We start from the raw sequence: 17,507 nt of genomic DNA, 5'->3' as shown, positions 1-17,507 counted from the left end.
ATTCATTTCTGACTTTATTTTTTGCCCCCATGGCTCCTAAGAAAATTCATAGTGAAAGTGCTAAGCGTCATGCTATAACGCTGGAAGATAAACTGGCTATGACAAAACGCCATGAAAAAGGTGAAAAAGTGGTAGCAATTGCAAGATCTTTCGGGATGAGTCGGACAACTGTATCGACGATTGTACATAATAAGGACAAAATTTTAGTACATGTCAAATCTGAAGCCCCAAAGATGAAAAAAAGAGGTAAAATCTTTGAAGAAATGGAAAGCCTTCTTTCTCTTTGGATTGTTAGGTTGAATTGTCAGAATGCTTCTATTAGTCGAGAAATCGTTGTCTTTGTTTGAGGACCTGAAGAAGAAATAACCAGATGAGAAAGATGTAGAGTTCAAGGCAAATCAAGGATGGTTCATGAGATTTAAGTACAGAACTGGGAATGGTTATCGGTTTAGCCTAGAGACAAGTAAATTTGGCCTAGCCTAGCTTAGAGACAAGTTAGTTCGACTTAAGTCGTGTCTCCTGGAACCAATTAATGACGTAGGGTGACGTGTGCCTGTACGTTGTTGCAAGATTGCTCTACCATCAAGAAACCATGTTTCTACCATATCGGATGGACACGATCTGCCGAAATGCTTAGAAAATCCTTGGCGCTCACTCTGCTATTTGTAATTTCTTTTTCAGGCTCGTTTAGACATTTTGAAGATTCACTCACGGAAGATGAATTTGACACGTGGAATTGACCTGCGGAAGATTGCTGAGATGATGCCTGGTGCTTCTGGTGCCGAAGTCAAGGTAAGTTATATGGACAGGAAGTTTTGGGTCAGTTTGCAATTTAGGCTTGTGCGTGTGTGTGTCACTCAATATAACGTAAATCTACACGGTAGACTTAGAAACATGTCAATTGTAACTGTATCTCTGCAGATTGTGTGAAAATGAGGAATAGCCTTAATCAGTTTTTACCCTTTATTGGGAGCTCATCAGCGGTGTTTACATCACTTAACCAGTCCCAGAGAAGCAAGTAGTCATTCTGTTTATATACACATCAAATCTGGTAGCTTCACAGAACTGGAGCAACTAATTTGCCTACCATTGGTTTTTAACATGTTATTAAAACTCACCGAAAACTATGTGTGTGTATATGTGGGAAATTATATGGAAGTACTGTGTATTCATGTAACCATGTGTGTGCATGTATGTACACACACACAAGGCCGTGTGTGTTTGTGTGTGTGTATATATCATCATCATTTAACATCCGCTTTCCATGCTAGCATGGGTTGGACGATTTGACTGAGGACTGGCAAGCCAGAAGGCTGCACCAGGCCCCAATCTGATATGGCAGAGTTTCTACAGCTGGATGCCCTTCCTAACGCCAACCACTCCGAGAGTGTAGTGGGTGCTTTTACATGCCACCGGCACGAGGGCCAGTCACACGGTACTGGCAACGGCCACGCTCAAAAAGGTGCTTTTTACGTGCCACCTGCGCGGACACACACACACACACACACACACACACACACACACACACACACACACACACACACACACACACACACACACACACACACACACACACACACACACACACACACACACACACACACACACACACACACACACACACACACACACACACACACACACACACACACACACACACACACACACACACACACACACACACACACACACACACACACACACACACACACACACACACACACACACACACACACACACACACACACACACACACACACACACACACACACACACACACACACACACACACACACACACACACACACACACACACACACACACACACACACACACACACACACACACACACACACACACACACACACACACACACACACACACACACACACACACACACACACACACACACACACACACACACACACACACACACACACACACACACACACACACACACACACACACACACACACACACACACACACACACACACACACACACACACACCTGCATGTGTGTAGTTAGCCAGTGTAGATGCCAATGCAGTGCACAGAGATTCCAGTTGATGTTGAAGCCATATTTCTACTGTTTCCAGGGTGTATGTACAGAGGCAGGGATGTATGCCCTACGAGAGAGACGTGTCCATGTTACCCAAGAGGATTTTGAACTTGCAGTTGCTAAGGTAAGCCTCTCTTACTATCTTCCTTCCTGTGTGATGGCCACCACCCATTCCATCAGCTTAGTTCTTTTGTGTTTTTGTTTTTATCTCGTACTTTTGCCACCAACATTTTTCTCTTAACTATTTACTTCAGTTTATTTTTGGCCACCAGATCCTCTTCATTTGCCCATCTATTCTCAACCTCTTTGCTTCATCACCACACATGTGCAAGTATTTTCGTTGGAGCAATTCTGTGACAGTTAGATGGACACCCCCCTCTTCCCACCACTCCAGTGCCAGTAAAGTGGAAGGACACCATTCTTGCACCATTCTCCACTATACTCTCTTGACCATCTTCCTTATCACTATACTCCATGCCATGCTTCACACCGAGAACATTATCAAATGGTAACCACATGGCAGTCACCTCTAACCACACCATTCACCACTGTGTGTGTGTGTGTGTGTGTATATATATCAGTGGTTCTCAAACTCTTTTGGGCTGCTGCTCCCTTGACACCCGGGCCACCACATTCCGAGCACCCCTACCCCAACTCACCATCACAAACATGGACCTCTTTCTGAAGCAAATTCAAAGCAAATGTATTTCACAAATGAAACTTAACCTAACGAACCCATTATTTTATTGTTTTTACATGAATCGTTACCCCATTATCACCCCACTTTTTTTTCCAACACTCCTTGGAACTTTTCACCACTCCCTTGGGGGTAACACCACTCACTTTGGGAACCACTGGTGTATATGGTGGAAGAGAATTTGTGACTGAGTAAGGCCACTTCTTGAACTCAGTCCATGTAAATGATCTGAGAGTCCAAGAAGTTCCTGTGCAAGAATTTATTTTGAGTGAACAAAGTATTGTTCCCAACTTTGACCCTCCATAAATCCTAAATTTTATTTTAGAATTTATGGTAGCAACTGTTTTTGAAGACTCATATTGTCATTGAATGCTTGAAATGACGAGTAGATAGACAGCCAACAACTGATGAAGGGTCCTTTCTCTGTGTTTACTTGTCCCGATTTTCATTTCTTTCTCTCGTTTATGTATTTAACTTTTTGTCTACGTATTTCATGTTGTTGCTGTCCGAAAAAAAAAAATATTATATATACATACATATTATTATACATACATATATTATTTATATATACATGCATACATTATTTATTATATATACATATTATAGCTGCATACATACATATATTATTTATTATATATACATATTGTATATGCATACATATATATATTTATTATATATACATACATACATTATTATATATATATATATATTTATATATATATATATATATATATATTTATTTATTTATTTATGTGTTTCAGCCAAGTGGCTGCGGTCATGCTGGTGCACCACCGTGATTTTCACGTTCCTTGCATGGCTCTTCTCCCCCACCTGACATGGTCCAATCAAGAGTTTTGATGGCACATCTGGTGTATAAGAGAATTTGACACAGCTGCCCTAAACTGCGTCTCATTACGAGCCATTGGTTCGTCTGGTATCTTGGAGAGGAAAGCGTCAAGTTTTGTCTTGAAGACCTCCGCATCCATGTCTTGCATGTCTCTCAAATGTTTTGGCAGGGCATTGAAGAGCTGAGGTCCTCTGAAACCGAGGCTGCTGCAGTATCTCGTTCTTATGTGAGATGTAGTGGACGGTACCTTTGGCACCATGCAGTGGCGACCCGTGCGGGCATTCCTGTAGTACTTGATACCAAAGTTTGGCACCAGTCCTTCCAGTATTTTCCATATGTATATTATTACATATCTCTCCCGCCTGCGCTCCTGGGAGTAGAGACCTAGTGCCTTCAGTCTCTCCCTGTAGTTCATCTGTTGGACTGTGGCGATCTTTTTTGTATAGTGCCGCTGAATTGCCTCGAGTTCTGCTGTCCGCTTAACACTGTGTGGTGACCACAACTGAGAGCAATAGTCTAGGCGGCTCAGAACAAATGTCTTCCATAGAATCAACATGACTTTTTGATCCCTTGTACGGAATGTCCTCAGTATCCACCCTGCCAGTTGTCTGCACTTTGCTGTCAACTTGACAATGTGCATGTGAAATGATGCATCACTACACATGTTGATGCCCAGATCTCTTACTGTTTGTGGTTCTGGGATTGCAGTACCTCCAGGCCCTGTGTATGCCAGTTGGGAGGTGCTTGTGGTCTTGTAGCGCAGTACTTGAAATTTTTTTGCATTGAACTGCATATTATTTTGCTCTGCCCACTCATATATTGCATTTAGGTCATTCTGCAGGCTTACAATATCATCAGGATTCTTTATTGCCTGAGATATCTTTGTGTCATCAGCATAGCTAGTGACAGTGGCTCTCCGAGTGACCGTGGGCATGTCCAGAAGGGCCACTATGAACAGTAGTGGCCCCAGAACAGTTCCTTGTGGAACACCGCTCAATATTTGTGTTTCCCTAGATAGTTCTCCATTGGCTGCAACTGTCTGACTTCTACCATTCAGGAAGTCATGCAGCCACTCTCCTAATTTACCAGCTATGCCAAGGTTTCGCAGCTTGTGACACATCAAGCCATGATCAACTTTGTCAAAGGCTTTTGCAAAGTCGAGATATATCACATCAACATTTGAATGGTCAAGTAGCTGCTTCAGGACCCAGTCATAATGCTGCAAGAGCTGCGTGAGGCAGCTTCTACCTGGACGGAAACCATGCTGGGTCTCATTCAGCAAGTCATTTTCTTCTAGGAACGCAATCAATCTCCTTCTGACAATTCGTTCCATGACTTTGCTAATATGTGAAGTCAGAGAGATGGGCCTGTAGTTTCCAGCCATTTGCAAGGAAACTCTGGAAGAGTATCCGGAGTGGTCCTGCTAGTTCTTGTTTACACGACTTTAAGAGGACAGCTGGGAAACCATCGGGGCCAGTTGCCGAATTTGAGCTCATTTCATTTATGGCAGCTATCACATCTTCCTCTTCAATGTCGATGTAGGTAATGGATGCAGTCTTTTTCTGCTGAGTGCTATTGTCAAAGAAATCAGCTGGGTTCTTTATCTGCATGTGACTCAGAGGAGAAGTGAAGACACTCTTGAATTGTGGACTGAGCACTTCACTTATCCATGTGGGATCTGCAGTCAGTGAGCCATTAGGCAGGAATAGGGGTCCTATCTTATACTGTACCGTAGCAGTCTCCTTTGCAAATCTATAGAAAGCCTTGGGGTTTGTTTTTATGCTTTCTACTGCTCTCTTCTCCTTCTCTGCTCTCTCCTTTTCATGGGAGAGTCTAATTTTGTTTTCTATTTCTAATAGTGTTAGTTTTAATTTAGCCCTTTTCCTATCCTCCAGTTCTCTATTTAACTGGTTTGAGACCTTTGTTCTGTGTCTCATAAGGATTTTCCTGTCTCTAGGAATTCTATTGGCATGTTTGCTGGTCTTTCTATATGGCACGTATTTGGTGCATATGTCTTGTATGGTTGACATAAAATGACTTAGTTTGAGGTCATTGTCTTGTATAGAAAGGCTGTCATGCCAGTTTTGATTTCGAATCTCTCTGCGAATTGACTTCCAGTCCGCCCTGTGGAAATTCAGGTTGGATATTGCTTGAGTCCTCCTGGTGGGGTGGGTGTCAGTGGGTTGTCTAGGACCATACATAGTTAATTCTATAATGTTATGATCTGAGAGAGACGTGGGCGTTATTTTCACATTATGGATTAGGCTCACATTGTTTGTGAAGCAGAGATCTAAAATATTGCTTCCCCTGGTTGGTTGGAGTATCACTTGTTCCATGAACAGCATGTTGGATAGTTCGAGCAATGATTTTGCCTGGCTTTGTTCATGCAGTGACATCCCAGAGAGGATGTGACCTTCAGGCCATTTAACATTTGGGAGGTTAAAGTCGCCTAGGAAAAGTATATTGATGTGTTGGTCCAGATTTGTCAGGACCTCTTCTATGCGTCTGAGGCTGTCCTCAAATTTACCTTCCTGCTTTGCGGTATTTGGTGGACGGTATGTTGAGCATACAACTACATCAATTTGTTTTATGTGTACTATTAAAGTATCACATACAGAGTTTGAGTGTGATAGTAGTAGTAGGGGTGTGACATCTTCTCGGATGTACATTGCAACTCCCCCATGACTTCTATCCCTTCTGTCTGTTCGGAGTACGGCATACTCTGGTATATTTATCTCCGCATCTGCTATATTAGGTGTTAGATGCGTTTCGGTAAGCACCATGCATATTGCTTGATTGCATATTGCTTGATTGCATATTGCTTGATTGCATGTTACTAGGTCTTTCAAGTATAGGAACTTGTCTTTACCGCCTGTTCGTAATAGGCCCCGGATATTCAGTAGGAATATGGGTGTGATATCTGTACAGGGGTTCCTGGTGTTAGCGGTGGCCATATATATATATATATATATATATATATATATATATATACATACATAAATATATATATTATTTATTATATATATATATATATATATATATATATATACATACATAAATATATATATTATTTATTATATATATATATATATATATATATACATACATAAATATATATACATACATAAATATATATATTATTTATTATATATATATATATATATACATACATAAATATATATATTATTTATTATATATATATATATATATATATATATATATGCATACATAAATATATATATTATTTATTATATATATATATATATATATATATATATATATATACATACATAAATATATATATTATTTATTATATATATATATATATATATATATATATATACATACATAAATATATATATTATTTATTATATATATATATATATATATATATATACATACATAAATATATATATTATTTATTATATATATATATATATATATATATATATATATATATACATACATAAATATATATATTATTTATTATATATATATATATATATATATATATATATATACATACATACATAAATATATATATTATTTATTATATATATATATATATATATATATACATACGGCCGTTGCCAGTACCGCCTGACTGGCTCCTGTAGGATTTTCGAGCGAGATCGTTGCCAGTGCCCCTGGACTGGCTTGTGCGGGTGGCACATAAAAGACACCATTTCGAGCGTGGCCGTTTTCGTGCAGGTGACACGTAAAAGCACCCACTACACTCTCTGAGTGGTTGGCGTTAGGAAGGGCATCCAGCTGTAGAAACTCTGCCAAATCAGACTGGAGCCTGGTGTTGCCATCCGGTTTCACCAGTCCTCAGTCAAATCGTCCAACCCATGCTAGCATGGAAAGCGGACGTTAAACGATGATGATGATGATGATGATACATAAATATATATATTATTTATTATATATATATATATATATACATACATACATAAATATATATATTATTTATTATATATATATATATATATATACATACATACATAAATATATATATTATTTATTATATATATATATATATATATATATATACATACATATATATATTATTTATTATATATATATATATATATATATATATATATACATACATAAATATATATATTATTTATTATATATATATATATATATATATACATACATAAATATATATATTATTTATTATATATATATATACATACATAAATATATATATTATTTATTATATATATATATATATATACATACATAAATATATATATTATTTATTATATATATATATATATATACATACATAAATATATATATTATTTATTATATATATATATATATATATATATATACATACATAAATATATATATTATTTATTATATATATATATACATATTATTTATTATATATATATATATATATATACATACATAAATATATATATTATTTATTATATATATATATATACATACATAAATATATATATTATTTATTATATATATATATACATACATAAATATATATATTATTTATTATATATATATATATATATATACATACATAAATATATATATTATTTATTATATATATATATATACATACATAAATATATATATTATTTATTATATATATATATATATATACATACATAAATATATATATTATTTATTATATATATATATATATACACATACATAAATATATATATTATTTATTATATATATATATATATATATACATACATAAATATATATATTATTTATTATATATATATATATATATACATACATAAATATATATATTATTTATTATATATATATATATATATATACATACATAAATATATATATTATTTATTATATATATATATATACATACATAAATATATATATTATTTATTATATATATATATATATATACATACATAAATATATATATTATTATATATATATACATACATAAATATATATATTATTATATATATATATATAAATCTACAATTAAGAGCCCTCTCTACTCGCTGGCGGTACCTACCCACCACCACTACCCATTTTCCTTTATTCAAAAATTCTTATCGCTCCTTAAAATTATGGCTTTTAAGTGTTGATTTCTCAGCCCAAGAATTACAGCGTGATGTGCTGCTTGACTGGTCCCCCCCCCCCCTCTCTCTCTCTCTCTCTTTATATATATGATGATGATGATGATGATCTTTTCTCCCGCCATGCCTCTGTCTACCCCTCCATCCTCTCTCTCTCCCCTTCGTAGTTTTTTTCCTTTAAGGTCTTCAGGTTCTGGCTATATATAAATGAGAAACCCATTCTAAATTATCTCGCTGACGTACTACGACGAAATACCCAAGATGCAGATAAGATAGAGATTTTTATTTATTTACGGCCTCAAACATCTCAATACCTTGCGCTTTAGTTTTTTGTCCCTTATTATTTATCTTGTTTCTCTCCATGAAATTCAATTGAATTCAGTTGTTGTCTTAAATTCATGCTTATTCATTTTCTAAGCTTCCTAAATTCATGCTACGTTATATTCTAATCACCCAGAATTCATTGCTCTTTTAAAAAAATTACGATTTATGCATTGTTGTCTCTCAAATATTTAAAATCTACAATTAAGAGCCCTCTCTACTCGCTGGCGGTAACCCGCCCTCCCACCCCCTCCACCGGAAGTTCATTCCTCTGCCATCCCACCCCCTCCACCGGAAGTTCATTCCTCTGTCATCCCACCCCCTCCACCGGAAGTTCATTCCTCTGTCATCCCACCCCCTCCACCGGAAGTTCATTCCTCTGCCATCCCACCCCCTCCACCGGAAGTTCATTCCTCTGCCATCCCACCCCCTCCACCGGAAGTTCATTCCTCTGTCATCCCACCCCTCCACCGGAAGTTCATTCCTCTGTCATCCCACCCCTCCACCGGAAGTTCATTCCTCTGTCATCCCACCCCCTCCACCGGAAGTTCATTCCTCTGTCATCCCACCCCCTCCACCGGAAGTTCATTCCTCTGTCATCCCACCCCCTCCACCGGAAGTTCATTTCTCTGTCATCCCGCCCCCTCCACCGGAAGTTCATTCCTCTGTCATCCCACCCCCTCCACCGGAAGTTCATTCCTCTGTCATCCCACCCCTCCACCGGAAGTTCATCCCTTTGTCATCCTGTCAACCTCGGCTGTCTCCCGGAACCCATCTAGTGGCCTTGGCCATCCTCTCCCCTACCTTTGGGTAGCGCATTAAGGTTGAGAAATGTTTGCAGGTTGTAGGTAATGTTTTGCTTATGAATTCTTCCAATTGCAAGTTTTCTTTTCAGGTACACGACACTGCTTTTCCTCTTCCCAGGCTACAGGCCCACACCCCCAACACCCATACTGTTAGGATTGGCACTCTCAACGTCGGCACGCTGAAAGGTAGATCTGGTGAAATTGTTGAGATGCTTGAACGGAGATGCGTAGATATGTGCTGCATCCAGGAACTAAGATGGAGAGGAGGTTCTGCAAGGTTCCTCACAGGCAAAGAACACAGGTACAAGATTTTCTGGGCAGGGAACACTGACGGGGTCGGGGGCGTAGGAATACTTCTAGCGGAGAAATGGGTGGATAAGGTAATCGAGGTCGTTAGAGTAAGTGACAGAGTACTTAAGATCAGACTAGTGCTTCATCATAGATTAGCTACTGTCATCTCAGCCTATGCACCTCAACCTGGGCTACCAGATGGTCTGAAAGACCAATTCTATGACACCCTCTTGCAAACTACCTCGTCGACGAGTGACAGGGACCTTCTCTTTGTGGCTGGAGACTTCAACGGTCATGTCGGACGTCGTGCTGGGGGCTTCCATGGCATACATGGAGGCTATGGCTTCGGTTCCCGCAACGAGGAGGGAACCAGACTGCTGGAGTTCTGTGATGCAACCAATCTTATGGTCTGCAATACCAACTTCAGGAAACCTGCCAGTCACCTAGTCACCTACCGCTCCGGCAGACACTCTAGCCAAATCGACTACATCCTCGCCAGAAATAGGGAAAGAGGGCGGCTTATAAATGCCAAAACCTACCCCACAACATAGATTAGTAGTTAGCGACTTTGGGATCAAGGCAAAATGGGTGCCCAGAATTAGACAGGCTTGGAGAAGAAGGGTGTGGAAGCTTAAAGACCCTGCAAACGGACAGAGACTTAGAGACAAGTTACTTGAAGCATTTAACGAAATAGAAGGGGATATAGCATCATACAACGTGGAAGACAATTGGAGATTTCTGCGGGACAACCTGTTGAAAGCCACCGACCAGATTTGTGGGTGGTGTAAGGTCCCCTCCCAACCCAGAGTAACGTGGTGGTGGAACAAGGAGGTAGACAGGGCTATTAGACAAAAGAAACAAGCTTGGAAGGACTGGAAGAACGGTGGTAGCAGGGAATTGTACCAATGTGCCAGAAGGGAGGCTAGGCGACAGGTTTATTTAGCCAGAGGGGAAGCAGATAAGGAAAGATTTGCCAATGTTCTGCGCCGTGAGGACCAAAGACTCGAGGTATTTCGGGTTGCAAGACAGTGTAGGAGAGAGAATAGTGATGTTGTAGGAGAGAAATGTGTTCGCATGGATGATGGTACGCTTGCATTAAATGAGGATGCAAAGAAAGAGGTCTGGAGATGCCACTACGATAGATTGCTTAATAAAGAGAATGAATGGGAGAAAGAGAGCCTGCCTTATGTCGACCCAATAGAGGGACCAGCTATCCGAGTTGATAGTACCAGGGTAGATAAAGCAATTAAGAGTATGAAGACCGGGAAAGCCCCCGGCCCATCAGGAATCACTGCAGAGATGCTCAAAATATCTGGCAGTGTTGGCTATAGCCTAGTCACCCGTATTACGAACCAGGTGATACACGAAGGAGTCATACCCTATGACTGGTGTAGCAGCATCATAGTCAACTGCTACAAAGGTAAAGGGGACGCTTTAGATACAAATAATTACAGAGGCATCAAGCTGTTAGATCAGGTTATGAAAGTTACAGAGAGGGTCATAGCCCAACTAATTAGGGAGCGAATCAATTTAGATGAGATGCAGTTTGGGTTCGTGCCAGGTAAAAGCACTACTGATGCCTTATTTCTAGTGAGACAGTTGCAAGAGAAATACCTAGCCAAGGATAAACCTCTGTACCTGGCTTTCGTTGACATGGAGAAAGCCTTTGACAGGGTCCCCCGATCCCTTATCTGGTGGTCAATGAGGAAACTTGGGATAGAAGAATGGCTAGTGAGAGCTGTGCGAGCCATGTACAGAGATGCGGCCAGTAAGGTGAGGGTTGGAAATGAGTACAGCAATGAATTCCGGGTAGAGGTAGGGGTCCACCAAGGTTCCGTCCTCAGCCCCCTATTATTTACCATAGTCCTCCAGGCAATCACAGAGGAGTTCAAGACAGGTTGCCCCTGGGAGCTCCTCTATGCTGATGACCTTGCCCTAATTGCGGAGTCACTATCAGAACTAGAGGAGAAGTTTCAGGTGTGGAAGCAAGGTCTAGAATTGAAGGGCCTTAGAGTCAACCTAGCTAAAACCAAAATCCTAATAAGTAGGAAGGTAGATAAAACACAAACCCCTTCAGGTAGATGGCCCTGCTCAGTATGTAGAAAAGGAGTAGGTAGTAACTCTATAAGATGTACCCGGTGCAAGCTATGGACACATAAGAGGTGCAGCAACATCAAAGGCAGGTTAACTAGCAAGTTAGTTTTTGTTTGTGGCAGATGTTCAGGTGCAATAAAGACTGCAAACAAACAGGAAACAACTTCTATCTCATTCCAGGGTGAAAAACTAGAGGTAGTCGATAGCTTCCGCTATCTGGGCGACCAAGTTAGTAGTGGGGGTGGGTGCGCTGAAAGTGTAGCTGCTAGAATAAGAATAGCCTGGGCAAAGTTTAGAGAGCTCTTACCCCTGCTGGCGACAAAGGGACTCTCACTCAGAGTAAAAGGCAGACTGTATGACGCATGCGTACGAACAACCATGCTACATGGCAGTGAAACATGGGCTGTAACTGCTGAGGACATACGTAAGCTCGCAAGGAATGAAGCCAGTATGCTCCGTTGGATGTGTAATGTCAATGTGAATACCCGTCAGAGTGTAAGTATCTTGAGAGAAAAGCTGAACATTAGAAGCATCAGTTGTGGCGTGCAAGAGAGACGATTGCGCTGGTATGGACATGTGGTGAGAATGGAGGAGGATAGCTGCGTGAAAAAGTGCCACACCCTAACAGTTGAGGGAACCCGTGGAAGAGGTAGGCCCAGGAAGACCTGGGCTGAGGTGGTGAGGCAAGACCTTCGTACATTGGGCCTCACCGAGGCGATGACTACGGACCGAGACCTTTGGAAATGGGCTGTGCGTGAGAAGACCCGGCAAGCCAAGTAAGATCGTTGCCAGTGCCCCTGGACTGGTTCTTGTGCGGGTGGCACATGAGATGCACCATTTTGAGCGTGGCCGTTGCCAGTACCGCCTGACTGGCTCCTGTAGGATTTTCGAGCGAGATCGTTGCCAGTGCCCCTGGACTGGCTTGTGCGGGTGGCACATAAAAGACACCATTTCGAGCGTGGCCGTTTTCGTGCGGGTGACACGTAAAAGCACCCACTACACTCTCTGAGTGGTTGGCGTTAGGAAGGGCATCCAGCTGTAGAAACTCTGCCAAATCAGACTGGAGCCTGGTGTTGCCATCCGGTTTCACCAGTCCTCAGTCAAATCGTCCAACCCATGCTAGCATGGAAAGCGGACGTTAAACGATGATGATGATGATGATGATGATACATACATGAATATATATATTATTTATTATATATATATATATATATATACATACATAAATATATATATTATTTATTATATATATATATATATATATATATATACATACATAAATATATATATTATTTATTATATATATATATATATATATACATACATAAATATATATATTATTTATTATATATATATAATACATACATAAAATATATATATATTATTTATTATATATATTTATTTATTTATTTATTTATGTGTTTCAGCCAAGTGGCTGCGGTCATGCTGGTGCACCACCGTGATTTTCACGTTCCTTGCATGGCTCTTCTCCCCCACCTGACATGGTCCAATCAAGAGTTTTGATGGCACATCTGGTGTATAAGAGAATTTGACACAGCTGCCCTAAACTGCGTCTCATTACGAGCCATTGGTTCGTCTAGTATCGTGGAGAGGAAAGCGTCAAGTTTTGTCTTGAAGACCTCCGCATCCATGTCTTGCATGTCTCTCAAATGTTTTGGCAGGGCATTGAAGAGCTGAGGTCATCTGAAACCGAGGCTGCTGCAGTATCTCGTTCTTATGTGAGATGCAGTGGACGGTATATATATATACATACATAAATATATATATTATTTATTATATATATATATATATATATATTATTTATTATATATATATATATATATATACATACATAAATATATATATTATTTATTATATATATATATATATATATATATATTATTTATTATATATATATATATATATATATACATACATAAATATATATATTATTTATTATATATATATATATATATATATATATATATACACATACATAAATATATATATTATTTATTATATATATATATATATATATATATATATATACACATACATAAATATATATATTATTTATTATATATATATATATATATACATACATAAATATATATATATTATTTATTATATATATATATATATATATATATATATATATATATATATATATATACATAAATATATATATATTATTTATTATATATATATTGGAGCCTGGTGTTGCCATCCGGTTTCACCAGTCCTCAGTCAAATCGTCCAACCCATGCTAGCATGGAAAGCGGACGTTAAACGATGATGATGATGATGATGATGATATATATATATATATATACACATACATAAATATATATATATTATTTATTATATATATATACACATACATAAATATATATATATTATTTATTATATATATATATATACATACATAAATATATATATATTATTTATTATATATATATATATATATATACATACATAAATATATATATATTATTTATTATATATATATATACATACATAAATATATATATATTATTTATTATATATATATATACATACATAAATATATATATATTATTTATTATATATATATATATATATACATACATAAATATATATATATTATTTATTATATATATATATATATATATACATACATAAATATATATATATTATTTATTATATATATATATATACATACATAAATATATATATATTATTTATTATATGTATATATACATACATAAATATATATATATTATTTATTATATATATATATACATACATAAATATATATATATTATTTATTATATATATATATATATATATATATATACATACATAAATATATATATATTATTTATTATATATATATATATATATATATATATATACATATATATATATATATATCAGTGTTTGTTTTTGTGTAGAGTTACAGTAAAAGCAATTTGACATAAAAGAATTGCTCTACTTCTTGGATATTATCTTTTTACTTGAGGAGTGACTAAAGTTTCGGTCTGCTAACCTTTGTCAGGCAGTCCCATGAAAGCTAAGCAGGCCAAAACTTTGAGGTTACTCTCAACTGCTTGCCATGTAACCATATTTTAATCTTGATAAACTACAGCTATTTACAAAAACAGTATCACCCTCTTGTAAGATTTCCACATTAAGTCCTAATGCATATGTTGTCAGGGAACAATAAAAGATAAGAACCTACACTATCCTAGGTAAGTAAAACAAATCAAACAGAAAACCATTATTAACAAAACCCTCCCTCATCAGCTGCCAATTGGATACCGTTGTGGTTTCAACACCTTTTTTTAAAAATCTCTACATATGTATATAATATCTATTTCCAGGTGATGCAGAAGGACTCTGAAAAGAACATGTCCATCAAGAAACAGTGGAAATAAATCACTCATGATGAAGCATCTTTGACAGTTGCAGTTACTTTTAGGTACCATCATTATAATTATTGTGCATCACAACAGAAGCAGCAGCAGCAACAACCAAACTTTCTTGTACTGAATGGTGGTGGATGTCTGTGGATGTGTTTTGATATATATATATATTATAAATCTTAGTGTATAGCTATGTGTAATATATATATCTATATAAAATGTATGTCTATAAACACATTCACGTATGTTTTATTATATAACTGTTGACACCAGACTCACTGGAGAATGTGAAAGGTGATTCTGCTGTTTTCTTCCCTTCATCTTATCTTCATCTTCAGGTTCTTTTAGAATTTATTATATCACTACAAGACACCAGCAAAAAAAAACAAAAACTGTTTAAATAATAAAGACATATATATATATAAAATATATATACACATATGTATATACAGTTACTTTGTGTTTTTGTTCTTTACGTATGTTTTATATATATATGTATGTATATATATATAACAAAAAGGCACAATCGTAGCTGTGTGGTTAAGTTTGCTTCCCATCTACATGATTTTAGGTTCAATCTAACTCTGAGTAAATGGATTTGGTTGATGGAAATTGAAAGAAGCCCATCATATGTGTGTGTGTGTGTGTTTTATTTGTTTCAGTCATTTGACTGCAGCCATGAAGGATTTTAGTCAAATTGACCCCAGGACTTATTTTTTTAAGCCTAGTACTTATTCCATCGGTCTCTTTTGCCATACTGCTCAGTTACGGGGATATAAAGACACCAACATTGGTTGTCAAGCAGTTATGGAGGGACACAGACACACACATAGCTACATACATAAATAAATATATATATATACATATATATAAGATGGGCTTTCAGTTTCTGTCTACCAAATCCACTCACAAGGCTTTGGTCAGCCCGAAGGTATAGTAGAAGACACTTGCCGAAGGTACCACGCCGTGAGACTGAACCCAGAACCATGTGGTTGGGAAGCAAGCTTCTTACACATATATATGTACATATATAAACTGTGTGAATGTGTACGTATATTCTTTTCTATTCTAGGCACAAGGCCTGAAATTTTTTGGGAGGTGGGGGCCAGTTGATTAGGTCAACTTCAGTACGCAACTGGTACTTAATTTGAGGATGAAAGGCGAAGTCGACCTCAGCAGAATTTGAACTCAGAACATAAAGACAGACGAAATACCACAAAGCATTTTGCCTGGTGTGCTAATGTTTCTACCAGCTCACTGCCTTGTACATATATATTCTTTTCTACTTTTTGGAGAGGTGGCCAATCGATTACATCGACCCCCCAGTACACTACTGGTACTTAATTTATCCAGCTCGCTGCCTTGTATGTATATTCATTATTTACAATTTCTTGTTTGTTGTTAACACAACGTTTTGGCTGATATACCCTCCAAGCCTTCTTCAGGTGTCTTGGGGAAATTTCGAACCTGGGTTCTCATTCCTAAGATATTTTTGGATGTTGTTATTATTACTATTATTATTATTCAGGTCACTGCCTGGAATCGAACTCGGGATCTTAGGGTTAAGACTTGTATGTTAAGTAGGATATAAAGATCAGCATTAGATAGATAGATAGATAGATAGATAGATGTGGCTGTGTGGTAAGTAGTTTGCTTACCAACCACGTAGTTCCGGGTTCAGTCCCACTGCATGACACCTTGGACAAGTGTCTTATACTATAGCCTCGGGCCCACCAAAAACTTGGTAGACAGAAACTGAAAGAATCCCGTCATATATATGTGTGTGTGTGCGTGTATGTTTGTCCCCCAAACATCGCTTGACAACCAATGCTGGTGTATTTACGTGCCCATAACTTAGCGGTTCAGCAAAGGGACTGATACAATAAGGCTTACAAA

At 37.1% G+C, this 17,507-nt stretch overlaps 1 protein-coding gene across 1 annotated transcript in view; it reads left to right on the top strand.

Annotated features, from left to right (window-relative positions):
• The window catches only part of LOC106869833 (26S proteasome regulatory subunit 8), a 37,842-nt gene extending 21,776 nt beyond the window's left edge, over nt 1-16,066 (top strand). Inside the window, exons 11-13 of the mRNA XM_089357998.1 lie at nt 682-792; nt 2,099-2,185; nt 15,570-16,066. Coding sequence (XP_089214124.1) covers nt 682-792; nt 2,099-2,185; nt 15,570-15,623 — 252 coding nt within the window. The 3' untranslated portion in view covers nt 15,624-16,066. The remainder of the gene's footprint in view (nt 1-681; nt 793-2,098; nt 2,186-15,569) is intronic.
• Nucleotides 16,067-17,507: the final 1,441 nt, after the last annotated feature.

The sequence above is a fragment of the Octopus bimaculoides genome, chromosome 9 (assembly GCF_046866305.1).
Source record: "Octopus bimaculoides isolate indiv1 chromosome 9, ASM4686630v1, whole genome shotgun sequence".
Classification (NCBI taxonomy): domain Eukaryota; kingdom Metazoa; phylum Mollusca; class Cephalopoda; order Octopoda; family Octopodidae; genus Octopus; species Octopus bimaculoides.
Note: the sequence above shows the minus strand (reverse complement) of the source record. Positions and strands in the feature narration are given on the sequence as shown.